The sequence below is a fragment of the Elgaria multicarinata genome, chromosome 4 (genome assembly GCF_023053635.1).
Source record: "Elgaria multicarinata webbii isolate HBS135686 ecotype San Diego chromosome 4, rElgMul1.1.pri, whole genome shotgun sequence".
NCBI lineage: Eukaryota > Metazoa > Chordata > Lepidosauria > Squamata > Anguidae > Elgaria > Elgaria multicarinata.
The window spans coordinates 42852101-42870988 of NC_086174.1; the positions used below are offsets into that span (position 1 = coordinate 42852101).

An 18888-nucleotide genomic window follows, 5' to 3' on the forward strand; every position below is an offset into this window, starting at 1 on the left:
GCAGCCCTAAAGGTACTTTGGCTGAGATAAGAGGCTCCTTTCGGAGCTCTGAGAATCCCAATTTTCATTTCAAAATAGGTTTACAGCTTTCATCAAAATACGCTTTGAAAATGCAATGCCCTCAGAAATGCGAAAAGATTAATAATAAAGAGGAAAATGGAAAAGACCACCTTTATTTACCAATTTCTCCTCCGCTCTCCACTAAATTTGGCAGTAACACAGCACTGCGGCTTTTAAAAAGTGAAAGCCAAAAGTCTGCATTATTCTGCGTGCCCTTATTTCTCACCTGATGTTGCAGGTTGTTTTGATGCAGTCTTTTCAGGGCATGACAGGTCGCTCCCCCAGTTCTAAAAGACAAATGCAGCTGATGTATAATTAGAAGTTCTTCACATGCACTGACATGTATTGAACTTAGAGGAAACCCAGCAGTGACTATTGCCTCAAAGGAATAGTCCATCTGTGTTTGCACAAATCAGCTTCAAATTATTGCCCTCATTCCTGGGTTTTATACTAGGGCTAGCATAATGCCACGTAGTTGAGGGGCTGTGTCTCAGTGGTAGAGCACCTGCTTGGCAAGGAGAAGGTCCTGGCATCTCCAGCGATGGCTGGAAGAATTCTTTGCCTAAAACCCTGGAGAGCCACTGCCACTCAGTGTTGACAATACTGGGCTTAGATGGACCAATGGTCTGACTCAGTATAAGCAGCTACCTATGCTCCTATGTACTAACTATTATTGCTAAACATTTATTTCACACTTTAAAATTTTGTACAGAGATTTGCAATCTTTATTTTGTTAGCTCTTCAAACGGCCTGATGGGGAAGCGCACGATCCTTCCCATTTTGCAGAACAAACCGAGGCTGAAAAATAGCTTGTCCCAAGTTCTTCCCTAGGATACAGATCCCGCTCCCTGTCTGCTCTATACAGATTATTCTGTGCCAGACTTGTCCTTACTCTAGAGTGAACAATATACCTTATAATCCTTACTATGTGTTATATTTGAAGGAATTCAAATATAACACATAGTTCATAGCAAAGTTCATAGCAATGTGGGCATTTGCAGTGCGCTTCTGTCTCGCTACTCAATGAACATACCCAGCCAGTCCCTCGGCGGTCGCTCCACAAGGTTTGCCCCATAACAGGTGCCTTTTATATTGCATCTTTCTTTACTCTGAAATATACTGTAGGAGGAAACTGAGGGCTTCTCTACACAGAGGCTTTTTATCCCACAACTTTACCAGGGATTCTGCTTCTGGATTCTTTGCAGGACTAAGATCTCCCCTTTACACGCACTTCCGCTTTTTCCCCCCATGGAGAGTTAGTTCCTTTATCTGCCAGTTCTGTATAGGTTTCATTATACAGCCACTAGATGGTGCTGTGGTATAGCTGCATGTTATAGCACAACTTCCTCTTTGCATGGAGAAATTCAACTTGCAGTAGTTCATTTGCCCTGATCTTTAAATAACACACACCACAGGATAAAGGGAAGAAAGCATGGGAGAGGCTCTAGAGCTTAACAACATCTTGTAAAGGTCTCACAAACTTCTGTGAGTAACCAATCTCAATCGCAGGATAAAAGCCTCATGTAGAGATGCTCAGCTCAGTGGTCATGTTAGGAGTAAATGATGGAAATCCCAAGGCATAGTCCTCTGCTCATCAATCTATCCGTGACACCTCTCGTCTAGCATGATGAGAGAGATTTCCTTTGAAAGTCACTGGAACATGGACACTCTGTATGTGACCTGTTGCAGCCTACACTATCCATTACATTTGTATTTATCACTGCTGCCCTGTGCTATAGAGAACTCACTGAACCCATCTAACAGTCCCACAGCAGGTGGATATACCCCTTGTTGGATCCCTACATTTTGGAAGACGAAAAAGTGCATATTCCAAACCCACTTTCCACACTATCTGGGGGCCAAGCTAGATGTTTGAATCTCCTGCAGAAACAAAACTGAATAGTAGCCATATGGCTCTTCCTGTATGTTTTCCCCTACAGGGCAAATAACAGATTGCCCAAGGCATGGAGTATTTCTATTGGGAAAACAGCACAGAGAAGGAGGAATAACTCTCTCGTTGAGCATTGTGGTCCCAATACATATCCTTCCCATGGCTGCTATTCAAAATTTCTTAAACTGTGGGAGATCTGATTACATGTCTCCTATGTTAATTTCAGATTCACACTCTGCAGATAATCCTGGGACCAGCACCAGGCCAGGTAGCCCACGCAAAAAGAAGACAGTAATGCTGGTGTGTGTACAGTTCTCCCACACCATATTAAACATTGCTTTATGGGAACAATATCTCGACCTGGGCTTAAATTGAAGTGGGAACACAATTGCATCCCTATAAAGCAGGCCCACCTCAAATTGTCACTGCAGGTCTCTAATGTGAGATGTGAAAACATAGAGAAGATAGTAGAAAATGTGTACTTATTTTGTAAACCGCCCAGAGAGCTTTGGCTATTGGCGGTATAGAAATGCAATAAAGAAATAAATACTATGCTCACATGTGTAAGGCATAGCAAAGGAAAAAGGAATCACCTGGTTTGTGTCCTCGCTGTTCTTGTATGTACCCAGGAAGGGTTGTCGCTAAAAGAGAAAGAATGTATGCGTCAAGTGCCAAAGATTAAGCACTATAGCAAGTAAAAGGTATTGTGGCATTCATTCACGCAGATGAAATGCTAAGCCATGGTGGTTAAGCATTTTGAGGTAAACATTATGGTTTAGTGTGTCGTATGAACCATTCCTAACCATGGTGGCTACATAACCATAGTTTAAACACATTAGGGTTAGAGGCCTAACTATGGGGAAGTGTAGTTTGTTTTGTAAGAAGGCATACCAGTTTCATGACTTCAGAGCACACAGCTGAAACATGTCCATAAAGAAATGGTTGAGTTAAATGGAAAGAGGAACCTCTGTTGATGAGATCTATTTTGTAGTCCTATGCATACCTACCTAGGAGCGAGCTCCACTGAACACAGTAAGATCTGAGTAAACATGCATAACATTTTACTGCTAATCCATATAATTATACCACTATATAAGAATGGAATTTATCAAAGTGAAGTGCACAGGCTGATCCTGGGAGAACTGAGGGGCGCAAGGGACTGACAGGGCCAATGTGAATCTGGGGGGATGTTGTAGAAAGTTAAAGCTTCCTGGGTGGCTTGCCTGGTGTGTGGATGAATAAGCCCTGAGATGTTGCACAGGAATAGTGCAATCTTATACTTGTGCACTTAGACATAATCCCTATTGAGTTCAGTGGGACCTATTCCCAGGTAAGTGTGTATAGGATTACGGCATAAATGTTCCAGAATGAGATGGAAGGTTTCTATGTCTGAGCCAAAAGCTTATTTGGGGATTTGCATGGGGCTCAGTCTTCGAAAAGACAGAGGGAAATTAGTGAAAAATGTTTGAAACCACACAAAACAGTGGATGATAATTTATGGATTGTGCACCTAATAAAATATGAGTTGTTTAATTGCTAGTACCCATATTTTCAGGACTCTTAGCCTTCACTCAGATACCCAGGTTCTTTATTCCCACAAAATTCTTTCAAAAGAAGTCAGTATAGTGTTTACCAGAGTTGGGCAGCTCAGGGTTATATTTTCCATGAAGCTGAAGGAAACTGTTTTCTTTCCTAAAGGCTGGAGCTGGAAAACAAACAAACAAAAAATGGAATGATTATGTAACAGAGTTAATTTTAATCCTTGTCATTCATACTAATAATTAATAAACAGTATGGTGCAATCATTGCACAATTTGATCCCAAAAGCACCTTGCAAAATTATTGTTTTTCTCTACCAACAAATAAATAAATTTTTGATCGCCACTGCAACAGGAAAAATTACAGAGCAGTAAGATCAAGTGTTATCTAGAAACAGCCAAAGGGAAAACTTGAGAATACAAAAACATGCCGTGATAGAATTTAATCGGAAAATCTGGACGGATGCCCTAACGGATGCTTCCAGATGGAGGGCTCTCATACTACCAATCAAGATATGTTGTGCAACTATTCTATCTTTCCCTCCATCATGGATGTGTGTGTGTGTGTGTGTGTGTGTGTGTGTGTGTGTGTGTGTAAAGAAAAAAGACTGAAGAAGTATTGGGAAAACACAGGAGGGTTACAAATAGAATGCAACATGTCTGGACCCCTTGTAAAATTCTGTGAATGAGGCAAAGCAATTGCACAATAAAAGCAACATGTGAAAGCACCCTAGGTCTATGAGTGGCTTTAAAAAAGAAGGTGGCTGAACTTCATTGAGGTGGAAGAAAAATTATACTGTTTTGGAGCTACCACGACATTGGACTTCCCCCTTCACATGCTTTGTCAGTCCTGGGACTGTGGATTCCATCAGCCTTCTAGCAGAAGTTAAAGGGCCTTTGCTCTCAAGTACATACACTCTGTCCAGAGAAGAGAGAGTGTGGCTGCGCATTAGCAACCTTCTTATACCTCAGGTGTTCATGCCTCACCATATTGTTCCAGAGGGCCCCAGACAGCTGGGAACATGATTTTTGGCTCAGGTGAAAACAATCAGGTGTAAAGAAGGAGATATCTGGACATAGGGTGACCATATGGAAAGGAGGAAAGGGTATCTTAAACTGTTGCATAGAAAATGTAATTTCAGCAGGGGTCATTTGTATATAAGGAGAACCTGGTGGAATTCCCTCTTCATCACAACTTTGGGTATGGAGAGCCCACAACCTCCCTAGGTAACTGATTCCATTGTTGTACTGCTCTAACAGTCAGGAAGTTTTTCCTGATGTCCAGCTGGAATCTGGCTTCCTCTAACTTGAGCCCGTTATTCCGTGTCCTGCACTCTGGGAGGATTGAGAAGAGATCCTGTCCCTCCTCTGTGTGACAACCTTTTAAGTATTTGAAGAGTGCTATCATGTCTCCCCTCAATCTTCTCTTCTCCAGGCTAAACATGCCCAGTTCTTTCAGTCTCTCTTCATAGGGCTTTATTTCCAGACCCCTGATCATCCTGGTTGCCCTCCTCTGAACACGCTCCAGCTTGTCTGCGTCCTTCTTGAATTGTGGAGCCCAGAACTGGATGCAATACTTGACTTCTTTATAATCTGCTCCAGAATTTTCCCAGGGATGGATGTCAGACTGGTCTGTAGTTCCCAGGTTCCTCCTTTTTGCCCTTTTTGAAGATAGGGACAACGTTAGCCCTCCTCCAGTCATCCGGCACCTCACCCGTCTTGCATGATTTTGCAAAGATAATAGACAAAGGTTCTGAGAGTTCTTCTGCTATCACTTGTTCAAACTAACCTAGCAAATCACTGACAATGATAGAACTTAAACACAAATTCCCTTAGACTCAGAGGAGCACTTTAATACAGGGCCACCTAAACTATATTGCCTTTGCTTATAACTAGATCAGGAAAAGAGTGACAAGGAAAAAGTTAAGACAGTAATTTATCAGTGAAAGTGGTTGATGACTCATTTTTAACAGCAAGGGAGCCCGTGAAACTATCAAACATGATCAGGCCCAGTGGAAATGTGCACTGTGGATATCTGAGCAAGACTTTAACGTAAAGTGCAGAGTCAGATAGGAGTTCCCTTCCCTCCCATTTTGTGTTCAAATATTTGTTGAAAGATATAGAAGTTGTAGTAGAGCTGATCGTGTCTGCTGAGGCAATTTAATGAAAATGCAAAACAGAAAGAAAAGAAAGAAAAATGAATTGTTTGAACTTTCCTTTCAAAACCTTGATGAAAGCCAGGAATAAACCGATAATGTCAAGCCTCCATGCTAAAACTACATCTTTCTTGAGTTACTGTTTTCCACCCCTGGTTGGCACTATAGTTGCTGATTGTAGCAAAAACATGGAAGTGCCCTATATGGAATGCAAAACAGAAGAGGAATGGAAACTTTCAGCATTTTAGGAAGCTCCAGAGCTTGGAGTAAGCTGAAACTCTGTTCCTTTATTAGGGCTGTTTCTACACCAGCCCAATAGTCCAGGCGCTGAGTCCCTGTGCATCCAGGGGGTGGGACAGGCATGGGTTATCTCAGGGATAAAGAAACCCTGGGAAACCCTGATTCTTCCTGCAGTCTTGGGATCATCCCGAGACCACAGGAGGTGTGGACACCCATCCTGCCTAGTGCCACGCTTACTCATGAGTAAGCATGGCACCAGAAATGGGCACGGAGTTGCGTGGTGTGGCTCTGTGCCCATCAGGGGACAGGGTGGCAGCAATTTTGCCACCCCTGGTATGACAGAGAGAGGGGGTTTGGGGGGCGGTTTCTGTTTCTTGGTGTGTGTTTTTAAACTCACATTTCTGATGGAGTGGGGCCTTGCTCTTGCGCAACTGGCACCGCTGCTTCAAAAGAAAAATTGGCGCCCATGCCATTCCTGGACATGGCGTGGGCATGTGGACCCAGGGGAGGATCTCGAAACCAGGAAATGCTGAGATCTTCCCCCTTTCCCTCCCAGAAGGCTGGGAGTTGTAGAAACGGCCTAGACATAGTTTATGGTTTCTCAAAGAGTAGGGGTGGTATGAAATCTCTTGCAGTCTTAATCTTGGTTTACATTATTTAAAAATGGGCTGTGCCCTAAATTAGTTAAGATAATTCCTTGCTTCCTTTGGCTGTTGTATGGAAATCCAGGAACCATACCACGTTTACTTTATTGCTCTACCTGATAAGGCTGTAAATAAAATGTGGTAGAAATGCCTTCTAATATATGAGTGTGTTTGAGAGTTCAGGGACATCACCATAGTTATCAAACCACACTAGTTATGATAATATTTTGTAGAGTTGAGTATTCCCAGCACTTTCCAGCTTGTGATTGAAATAAAAATCCTTTTCAGATACTACATATGTCAATTTTAGGCAGTTTTGAGGAGCTTGAATTGTTTAGTCCTAGTACATGTGTGTGTGAGAGAGTGCATGCATGCGTGTGCACACACACACTCAGAGTAGGCAACCTTCAACTCATATCTCAGCTTCAGTTCTAGCCCTATCTAATGCCTTAGAGAAAGAAAATAAATAAGAATTTGAAGTCTTATCAGGGGAAAAAAGATCCTGAATAATTTTGGATATCCTGTCTGTGGGGCTTTGCATATAAATCAGTATACTGTGCAAAGAATTAACATGAACATTATCCTTGTGTTGTATGGGATTCTGATGATTTGCCTCAAGGTAGCACTTCTGTGAAATCTCATTTTCCTTGCATTCAAACTGCAAGAACATATTTTGGGTAAAATGCCATTCTTCCACCCAGTTAGTGAGTCCTCTGCTGTGGAATTTGTCTGCCTAAGTACCATAAGTCCCTATTGGCTAGTGCTCATGACATCACTAGAGGTGACATACATAAATCTCTCTCCACAGTGTCTTTTTATGACCCTTTACTAAAAATTATGGGTAATTCTTTACATCCTTGGTGTCTGTGTGTTTGGTATATCAGATTGTTCTTTGTTGATTTTCAAAAAGCTTTTAAAATTTGCAAGTCTACCCTCTCAGCCCACATTGCTATGCTATTTCATTAATGTGCTAGATTTTTCTTTAAATAAGGATTGTATGTGGCCTTAACTCTACCTCCTACATGCTAAGCACAGCCAGTACTGGTATGCTCATTAAGCCCTATTTGCTGCAACAAATCACCGCACCAAGAGGCTGCCAATATCCACTATGTGGGGATTGGCCAGGACATTGCTGGGGGATAGTGAGTGTATACATTCTTGGGGCTTATTTTAGTTGTCTGAAAAGGCCCTTAGGGTACCCATTGGTTTCCTCCCAGTTCTATTATTCTAAGGGGAAAATACCTTCTTGAGCCCTGAAAGTAGACACCAATACATCCCATTGAGGTGGTATAAGAAAGACCACCTATGTGGAGTGTGGAGAAAGACATACTCAGCCTTTGCTCCTGAAACTGCCTGATTGAGAAAGGCATTCGGCTCAAGTAGGACCCCTGTGCCTGTTGAGTAACCTGTGAGGTTAGCATTGAACTCGCGAAGGATATCTGAAAGAAAAGGAAAACCATACGAAGAAATGCAAGGACCTATGGGAAAGAAAAAAAATACTGCACAACTATTAGGTGAAGATGGCTCCTGGGGTCTCCACAAGTCTCGTTGTAGTAGTATTAGCAGTGATACTAGTAGTATCAGCAGTGTAGGCTGGTGGCTCCGAAGTCGGTGGGGGCAGTGAATCCTCTCCAGGTTTTTATCAGAACCAGTTAGAACTCTAAAGGAGCTATCCAAGGTGTGGGAACTCTATTACTACTCCCTGCTTTTTGTTCTTTGACCAGTTACTGATCCATAAGAGGACCTCTCCTCTTATTCCATGACTGCTAAGTTTGCTCCGGAGTCTTTGGTGAGGGATTTTGCCAAGTGTGTAGGTCCTCTTTGTTTATTCCTCTACTACTTTTCATTGGATGGGAGTGGTGGCGGTATCTATTTGTCCACCCATACATGTAACTCAGTTGCTAAATGTAGCACAAGGACAGCCACCTATCTCCACGCCAGCCCCTGGTACTGTGTATTCATATCCCACATGTCATTTGGTTTGGATCCAATGCCATTGCCAACCTGCCTCAGAAAGAAAGAAGAATTTGGCTTCTCATGTATTTTGTGTTTTCTTTGCTGTTGCTTATAATAAAACTGTCCTTTTAAGGCTTGGACTCCAGCAACATGGAAATCTGACCTTTTAGTTGAAGGATTAAAGAAAAGTAAAAGCATCCCTGCATGACGTTTGGAAAACTCTGAAATAGTTGCTGAGTACACCATGTTCCATCAACAAGACTTATGGCTGTATGAAGTCATGTTTAAAAATCAGCTGGGCAATACACTGGGAAAATTCATTGAGTAATGTCACACAATTAGTCCAGTGAACCCTTATACTACACGGTCCCATATTTACTTGTCTGTAAAGTGGAGTAAAGAGAATGCAAAATAGGGTTGCATCAGAGGACAACTTGGTACCTTATAGAATGTGGCAAAATGGAGGGGAAGTTTTGGCTAGCAAAGGGGATAATCTGTGGTCTAGCTGTAGCAGGGGTGCTCCAGGCTTACAGGCCAAGCCCTGTGCCCCTGGAGGAATCTCCTTAAATGCCCCCCCCCAACACACACTGCTATCTCCGATAGGGCACTAGGACTTCACCATGCTGGGGGAAGTGGCTGCTTTCCCTGTGCGGGCAAGTCCCCTTCTCCTTTGTGTGCTCTGCCTCCTGCCCGCAAAGAAGCAAGGTGCAGGGAGGGGTGGAGCAATCAGAGAAGCAAAGGGGACTCAGCTGCTTCTCCTTCACTCGCTCCACCTCCTTCCCTCTTTTGGGAAGGAGGCGGGGCATGCGAAGATGGGGTAGAGCTCAGCTAGTCTCTGTTGCTCCCCATTGGAGGAGCAACAGGGGCTAGTCTGGCTTGGCTTTGCTGCATGCAGGGCTTCCCGAAGCCTGTATGCAGTGAAGCCTGGCCTCTGGCCCCAGCACCAGGTGGAAGAACCATCCGTCACTTGGCCAAGGAACAAATGACATCAAGTTGGCCTGCCCACACCCACCTGATGTCATATGGCCCACAGAGGGCTGGTTATTTTTAGTTCTGCAACCCTGAACTATGACAATGATAAGGAAGAGAGATTGGAAAGCTTAGGTGGGGATACAAATCCCTGGACCAGCGCACACAACCTTACGCATGCTGTAGCACCCTCCCCACGCCCACAATTGTGCAAATGAACAATCTGACTGTAAAACTGTAGTTTCTGCATGCCACGCGTAAGACAGAGGACCCATTTCCCATAAGGAGGGAGCTGTCATAGGCAGAAAACAAATCCTGCATCTGTGACGTGATGTGCAGACAGTTACATGCGCTGGCTGTAAAAGAGGGGTGCAAGACCTTGGGCCTAGTGGCCAAATCTGCTCCCTCAGTGTTCCCAGAAGGTCACACCCCCTTCCCCTGACCCCACCCCCTCATCCCCAACTCTCAATTGTGGTTGAGCTATGAATTGGGTGGCAAACCACCAAAATCCAACTTTTGGGGGTATTGCCTTTGCAAACACTTGGCACTTAATTTCCATTTCCCAACCACCATCATATTATTTTTTTAAAAGCATTGTAGTTTTCCCATTCAAATCAATACCACTTTGGCCCGACTGAGGGGGAGGGGGTTCATGGTATTTCCCCACCAGGACCAAAGCAACGCTCACCACAGCCTAGGCCAATGGTTCCAAGTGGCTACGGTTGTGACAGGCTTGGTTGTACTATAATTCTAGTATGAGAGCACCCTCCTGTCCCTCTCATGGGCCAGCAAAAAGCCCAATATCCTCTATTTAAGCAAGAAATTTCTGATTCAGCATTCTTGGATTAAAAGAAGGACAAAAGATCAATGCTTCTTACAGTCAAGGAATCCCCCAGGGCAGCTGTGAGGTCTGCAATGGCACTGGACTCTTCTGGATCCCACCTGCTGCCACTACCTGTGATGTCCACCCCCCCCCCCCCACTGGGTTTACTTCTGGATCAATTTACTTCTTTATTGACTCCAACGGACCCAGCTCAGGTGCACACATCGGGGCTAGAGATGCTAACTCTGTCTCTGTGGCGCGCCTACTTCTGCTTAGGCCCCACAGCAGCACAGATCAGCATCTTTTGACCCAACTTTCTCCCTTCCGCTGCCACCGTAAGATCACCTGTACCCTTCCCCAGGTATTCCAATGTCCACACCAGGATAAAGTAAACGTTATTTATTTAACAAGATCTTATTGGTTTCTCTCAGTTACAAGCGTATGGTTTCAGAGCACAAAGCGTAATGGTTTCATAGGTTAATTCACTTTAATGTTACACAGTATTTAACTTCCAGTACTCCTGCCTACTCTACCCCACTCTAAACTACTCTGTTCTCATTCTCACACTCTAATCCACCAAAACAACAAACACGCAGAGTCCCTTCCTATCTCTAACCCAAAGCATTCAATACCTTTTCCCCTCAGAAGCAGCCTATTTATTCTCTACAGCAGCGGTTCTCAACCTGTGGGTCGGGACCCCTTTGGGGGTCGAATGACCCTTTCACAGGGGTCGCCTAAGACCATCGGAAAACACATATTTCCGATGGTCTTAGGAAACTGTATTGACTGAACTATGTCATGTATCATCTTTTGTATTATTAAAGCTATTGTTATGTATTATTTTCATTAGCAAACCATCCCATGACAATGGATCGTGTAGAGAAGAACGAAAATAATTTTATGGTTGGGGGTCACCACAACATGAGGAACTGTATTAAAGGGTCGCGGCAGTAGGAAGGTTGAGAACCACTGCTTTACAGCCTTCCAACTCCTCCCCTTCTCACACAGCCAATCCAGGCACTCTACACAAACATCCAATCAGCACTCACCTTCCATCCAGCACTCATTTATTTATTTATTTATTTATTTATTTATTTATTTATTTATTTATTACATTTTTATACTGCCCAATAGCTGAAGCTCTCTGGGCGGTTCACAAAAATTAACCCTTTTATGACCCATACTCACCAATCTGCAACAAACACACAGTGAGTGCTACCTTTTAACTCTGCAAACCTTAATACTTTATACTAAACAACACAGGCATAAGCAGTAAAACATCACAGCAGCTATTACTTGCACATTAGCTGGTTTCAGGCCATGCACTGTAAGGCAAAAAAAAAAAAAAAAAGGACATAGTTAAACTTGTAACAGGAAGGAGAATCACGCTTCTTCCATTACTATATGACATGAATTCGTCTATAGTGATCTTTTATGTTCCACTAATGAGAGATAATGAACTCACTGTAACGCAAGTGTGGAAAGACGAGATCTACTGGTAGATTTCTGATCTTAAAAGGAACATCCGGGCATTTAAAATGAATATGCAGAGGCAGGCTCCACTGCCAACTTATGCATCTCATGAACAGCCATACATGTGGAAGTGCTCTACAAATGTTATAACCAGTGGAGGCTGTCGGCTCCCCTGTCAGTGGGTTAGTGAATCCGCTCCAGGTTTCAGTCAGCACCTTGGAAGGCTCTTTTAGAGTTCTGCCTGGTTCTGACTAAAACCCAGAGTGGATTCACCATCCTACTGACAAGGGAGCCCACAGCCTCCACTGGTTATAAATGAATGCCTTTAGGCTGGGGGGAAGAAGTCTGCTTCCACAAGGCTGCTCTGCCCCGTGCTCCTACTTTATACCCCTGTAACCAGGGTGGGGGACCTCAGGCCCAGGAGGCAAACCAGCCCTGCAGGGTTCCCCGGTGGGCTCCTTCCTCAGCCCCCCACCCCCTTTTCCCCTGACACCAATTGTTTGTGGTTTTTCAGCTTTTGGCAGGTTTTGCCCCTTTGAAAATGCTTCTTCTAAGGCTTAGTTACTGGTAGTAAGAGCTTTAAGCTAAACTATGCTGGAATTTTTGGCTCTGCCCATTTTTCCTTCGGCCCCTGAGAGATTCTCTGAAATTGAATTTGGACCTTAGGCTGAAAAAGTTCTCCCTCTTTTGAGCAAAGTGCTCAAACACACATGCACACACTTTTTGGAAAGACTAAAAAATGAAGATATATATATATATATATATATATATATATATATATATATATATATATTATACATCTAGTGGTCAAAATATGGGACTAGAGGTTTACCTCATAAAAGGCCTGCATTCCAGCACCAAGCAATCCAAGCCGCCTGCAGGAGGGAATGATGGGCACAATGGAGACTCCAATTTCGGTGGCCCTGTGAATCCATTCTGGGATTCAGTCAGAAGAAGCCAGAACTCTAAAGGAGCTACAGGGTCAGCACTTTGGATAGCTCCTTTAGAGTTCTGGCTGGTTCTGACTGAAACCCAGAATGGATTTTACAGCTCTACCGGAATCAGAGCCACCAGCCTCCACTGGATGGGTGTGCATTCCATTGCCTTTTCACAACTTCAACCAGACTCCAGTTTGGAAAAGATGTGGAGCTTTTATCTATGCAAGTAGCAAGCTTCATTATAAACTTGCTTTTATTCTTGCAAGTTGCAAGCTTCATTATGCTAGTAATATTATAAAAATAGAGTCAAGTACAGTAATGTATATGAGGCCTTGAAGTTACAGCTAATTATTTACAGCACCTCAGTCCACAAATTTCCTGAAAGGATGATTTTATTTCTTTTAACTAGCTGAGCAAGCATATCAGTGAACTAGCTGAGCAAGCGTTGCATCAGCGAATATATGCAAACTAATTCCAGGAAATAAGCAGCTGTTCTCAAATATTGCAGGGCAGGGGGGAAAACAGACAAAGGCTTGTGGCACCTTACAAACTAATCTATTGTAGAAAAAGCTGTTGTAGGTAAGTAAGAAATAGTCCACTTCATTGGATGTGTGAATGTATGAAGTAAGAAATTATGCCCCATCACTCACTCAGGGTGGAGTTACGGCTCTCCCAAATAAAAATCAGGCTAGTTGCCTGTAGTAATTTGCTTAAATGTCGCCACATATCTTATCCTCCTCTGCAGATCCTGAATTTAAATAAATGTGGCCCCTTAGTTCAATCTATTTTCCCTATCTCGACACCTGTTTATCTGTCACTGACTGCAACACTTTTTTTTTCTAAACAGAGTTCATTTCCAGTGGCATATATTATACCACTGTTGAAAGTGCAGCAACACTGTTATTTTTGTCACCTACATGGCTTGGGAAGTTGATATGTACATTCATGGGGCAGAAAACAACACTTGAAGTAGTCTTGGGTGATGGTGCTTCCCCTTTCTGACTTCGATGTCAAGCAGCTTAGATTACCTGAAGTTGGGTGATTGATCGATGGAACTTTATTCGTGCATGGCATCTGGCTTCTGTAAACAGAAGTGGTCCCACTGAGGTAGGTATGGTTGCTGTTTCTGTACGTCACTAAATATGGCTGGGCCTGTGGCATAGGGATTCCCAAGTCAGAACAAAGAAATGATCAAAACAACAACAACAACCCTCTAGCGGCAACTCTTGTCTTACAAATAACAAATATAATCATCTGTCTAATGACTAACCTAGACAACTGTTTGACTGGGTTCACATAACATGCTGTTATGTGAACAGCATGTTATGAACCATGGATTATTGCTGAACAGTGGGTTATTGCATTGTATGAACCCATCCAGTACATTTTCCACAGAGTGGCTTGTTAACTAAGCAGTGTGGCTTAAATTTCTCAAACAAGTCACCTTGAGAACCCATGGTTTGTTGCTGGGTTGTTTAGGGTGGTTAATCAGCCACACTGCATGGTTAATAAGCCACGCTGGATGATTAACAGCCCACCCTGTGTTCAGACAACACAGTAACCCATGGTTCAACAACAACCCACACTGAACCACTGAGTATGAGTTAGAGTGATGTGCGAACCAAGCGCATAAGAAGATAAAAGCAGCCATTGTAGAATAATGAACCACCATTTTATGGTAGAAAGGTGGGATACAGACCAAGTAAATAAATAAATGGGATTGAAACTGTGGTGTTGTTGGGGAGGGCAGTTTAATTCATCCCCCCATATTATTTTCCCAATCTAAATTGCCTAACATACTCCACATCAGCCTCTCATTGAGTCATTTCCATTGCATTGCATTGCATTGCACTGCAACCTGTGAAGAGTAGCAGTATGGCGGCTGTTCTTTACATCCAGCAGAAACTTGGCCATTTCAGTTTGTTTGGAAAAAAGAGAATGCTCTTCACCCATCAGAGCTTGGTTGCTTGGCAGCACATCCTCTCTCCAACTCCAGCCCATCACTTTGTGGCAGCACCCTGTAACGGCCTGCCCAAGACTTTCTGCTGTGGGGTGACACAGCCCTCCCCACTCCCAGGCCCTGTTCCATGAAAGTCAACTAGACTGGCAAATGAACCCTACTTAATGCTAGTCATGGCACAGCATCCTGTACTACACATGGTGGCAGACATAGCTCTGTCCTCCAACAGAGAGGCACAACCCACCCGCCTGCCCCCCCACTGCTCTACCCCCGCCCACAGCATCTGCCATCTGAAGTAGTCACCTCTCTCACTGAATGGTAGGGCCAGCCCTGCCTGTTCCTCACATGAACTAGGTCTCTAATGCACTACTCCCACCAGAAGCCTAATTGACATATGGGAGAGGTGTAACATTTGGGGGGTATTTCTGCAATTCAAGGCAGTGGCAATATTAGCTTGTCTCACAAACATGCAAAGAAAGAAGGAAGGGACAGAAAACATGGCTGTCAAATCATGATGGGCATCAGCTAGTAAATAATAGTAACACTGCACTATATATTCCTAAGAAGGCTCACGTTACCTGATTTGGACATTTGAGGTTAATCGTAGCTTCAAGGCTTTGTAGTATTGTCTTTTCCCCAAGGGGTTCCAGCTGTACCAAAGAATAACAACAACAACAAATCTATTCTAAGTTTTAAGGGCCTGGTACATGCAATGCTGTTTATTTAACAGTAAATCTCTGTGTGGATTTTTATTGGGATCATAGTGCACAGGGAGGGCTAGTTTTGCGCTTTACTCCCCAGTTGCAACCTCCATGAAAACTGCAACCCCAGGAAAAACCCTCCCATTGTCACCAATGAAAAGAGCCAGGTTGCCCAGAATAATCCAAATGCATGTGGATACAGAGCGAGATTGTCATCCGGGAAGCAGCCACCCAGATATAAATTAACTGTAAGATTACACAAGTGACGTAGTTGATGAAAGAGCATCACAGTCAGAAACAGGTTTTCCTCCAGGGCAGACAGGGCCTGTGAAGTCTTCTGTTGTGGATATTTTATGTTTCAATGCCATTAAATTACCACAGATGTTCTTCTAGCCTCTACACATAATTTCATTAGCTTTCTGCCCAAAGGATAAGGTTAAATCTAACCAGGTTCTCTGGGCATATATCAGGAGTTCATTGAACTAGTTTTCTTCTAACATCTTCTCCCTGAGCCCCCAAGTTACTTTTAAAATATGAGTAGTGTAAAGAAAGATATACACCCACCCACACACCCCAGACTATACCACAGGAAAACAATACAATTACCCATAATATGCCAAGGGGACTGGAGCGTTATTGAACTTCAGCAAATGAAAGCAATTTTTGGATTGTTGTGTCGGTGCAAACCACATTCATGAATTTAAGAGGTTCTAGGATCATGCTGGGAGAGATTTATCTATTCAGCGGCCTCTTACCATATTGTTCCACAGAGCCCGAGCAGCCTGAGAGTGAGTCTTCTGGTGAAAGTGGAAGCAATCTGGGGCAAAATATGAGGAATCAGGCAACCCTGCCTAAGGAAAAAGACAAACGTACTTATTTCCAGAAGGGTAGCCACGGTAGTGCATTATAGGAGTCTTGGGTTTGGGGGATTATTACCCATTTGGGACAAACAGGGGTCTGCACCTACAACACTGAGAGGTCGAACAGGCTGCAAAGCAACCTTTGTGTTCAGTTGCAGCTCGTGGTACAACCAGCAATATATTTCTGTGTGAATTCACACTTGGGATGAATGCAGGTGAACAGAAAACATCTAGAGACCACAGGCCAAGATTATGCGGCTCCTATGGTTTGTAGCTATCTGAAAAGTGAGTCTCTGACACTTTATTTCGGCTTGAAATGAATTAAAAATGTTAGGAATATGGACAGTAATCAAACCTTTTAAAGCAAATGTATTTAATGGTGTATTATGAGGCATCGATGCCTGCTGTTTTAGAATGGGTCTATAGGGAAAAAACATTGTTTATTTGTTTTAATTGTTTACGTTGTTTTAATTTTTCTATGTTAAATTTTTTTAGACTGTTTTTATTATGTTGTATGTTGTATTTTTATCAATTTATTGTAACCCACCCAGCGAACTTCAGCTATGGGACGATATAGAAATGAAATAAATCAAAAAATAATATGTGAACTGGTCTTTATTTATTAAATTTATTTATTTATTAAATTTATATACGGTCCCATAGCTGAAGCTCTCTGGGCGGTTTGTAAGTATGTTTGTCTTAGCAATGACTCGTGTGGAAATTTGGCACATTTGCAAAACTACAATTTTGTACCTTACCGGAGTCTCAGGCATGCTTGCGTTTTCCATAAATGGCTGCAGAACCACTGTGAAATCTTCCCTTGTGTTATATCTTCCACTCTCGACTAAGTGGTAGCTTCCCTCCTAATAAAGCAAAACCCACAGTTATTGCTCCTTTTCTTGGGCACCACAGTAGGGCTGTTAACCCTGAAATGGGAGGCAGATACCTCAAGAAATGCCCATTAGGGCAAGGATTAGTATTACAGTCAATGCCTTGGTTCACACAGAAGGCTACGGATGAGCCTCCATGTGGTGCGAAGGCTTTGGATGACTGCAGCAGTTTAACATTCTGACGGCTGCTCGAACCTCCTGCAGAGAGAGAGAGAGAGAGAGAGAGAGAGAGAGAGAGAGAGAGAGAGAGAGAGAGAGAGAGAGAGAGCTCTCTCAACACTGCTCACTTGTTTACTCTCCCTGAAGCGTGCCTGGCTTCTTTTTGGACTTACAGCAACAGGGAGGGACAAGAGACACCTGCTGCAATCACTTGGAGGCTTCTCGAGACACAGAGGCAGATTCACAGACCCCTGTACAAACCCAGGCACCTTTTCCAAGTGAGGTACAACCAACACAGGGTGCAAGAGTACATTGTCTAGGGGATGAGACTGGATGTGTCTTTAATTGATGTATGAAAGAGGGAATTTCAGCAAGTGAAGTTTTTCTCACCCCTTCATGGCAAGCTTCACCAGCCAAATCCTCTATTTTATACCAACATTGAAGGGATAAGGGCCCTGTCCTTCTTTGTGTGTGGTAACCCTAATATTGTCACAATAGCCATACATACAAGTAAGATTAGAAGTATAGTTGGTACTATTCATGGACCTTGTCTCTGAGTTCGTTGAATGGACAGGGCCAGAGTACAATACATGGATTCCCTGGATTACTTTGGGTGAGGGGAGGGGTCTTGAAGTGCTTCATAGATATTATCTCAGTATTCCTTACAATAGCACATAGCAGCCTTCCCCAACCTGATGATCAACAGATGTGTTGGACTACAAATCCCGCCATCCAGGCATTAGCCGTTTGGGAAAGGCTTGTATATAGATTAGTATGGAGGGCTACTTTTTTAAAAAAGGAACTTATTGCTAAGTCTGTATGTTCCAAAGCGATATCATCTACACAACAGATGGAGATATTAGCAGGTTTGGGGGAACCTCAGAATTCTCAGAAATACAAAAAATATTTAGGGGAGGAAAAACTCAGAAGGAGAATCCAAAACTGTCCAATCAGGACTGAGCATGCTCAACACACACAGAATGCTGACTGACGGTTGATGATAAGGAGAATAGAATAGAGTATCCTGGAAGAGGGCACGGTTGGCTGGAAACCTGAACAGGAGCATTTCACACTCCAACATTTTGTTTCACGTCCCACTTACTTAGGTTTTCTCCGTGAGGCTGTTAATTGGCTGTTAGTCTGCTATATCTACTTTTGACTTTGACGCAGAATTGAGATCTGAGCACTACTCAAAGAGCATTTCTTTTCCTGTTTTTCCACTACATAACCTCTAGGTGTCACTGTGGTATAGCAAAATAGCACTAATACACAAGAGGAAATCTTCACATCATCATTTAAAAAACCCATAAACAACTATGTTGTTGGGGGAGGGGGAGGGGGAGGGGGAGGGGGAGGGCAGGAAGAAAGTGGCATGTGTGCACACAAACATACACTACTGCTCTGGGGGTGGGATTGGTAGTTGCCCACAGTTGCACTTTGTTTTAAAAAATAAAAATATTTGCCACAATACTGTAGTTTTCACTGCTATACTACAGTAGCTCATATTTGTGCTATTAGAGTTCCATGGTACAGGACCACAATACCGGCATTAACCTACCTGTATACTACATTCATAATCTAAGGCACTCCTCCAGGTGCTCCTCTGAGGGAGGCTCAGATGGCGGCAACG

At 43.2% G+C, this 18888-nt stretch overlaps 1 protein-coding gene across 1 annotated transcript in view; it reads right to left on the reverse strand.

The window, feature by feature from the left end:
• Positions 1–18888, reverse strand: part of PLB1 (phospholipase B1) — a 141572-nt gene that overhangs the window by 40998 nt on the left and 81686 nt on the right. Inside the window, 14 exon segments of the mRNA XM_063125398.1 lie at positions 287–347; positions 660–686; positions 2545–2592; positions 3585–3656; positions 4477–4559; positions 5279–5304; positions 7860–8012; positions 8460–8533; positions 10333–10357; positions 11569–11602; positions 13717–13840; positions 15227–15298; positions 16105–16200; positions 16968–17072. Of these exon segments, the coding sequence (XP_062981468.1) occupies positions 287–347; positions 660–686; positions 2545–2592; positions 3585–3656; positions 4477–4559; positions 5279–5304; positions 7860–8012; positions 8460–8533; positions 10333–10357; positions 11569–11602; positions 13717–13840; positions 15227–15298; positions 16105–16200; positions 16968–17072 (1000 nt within the window).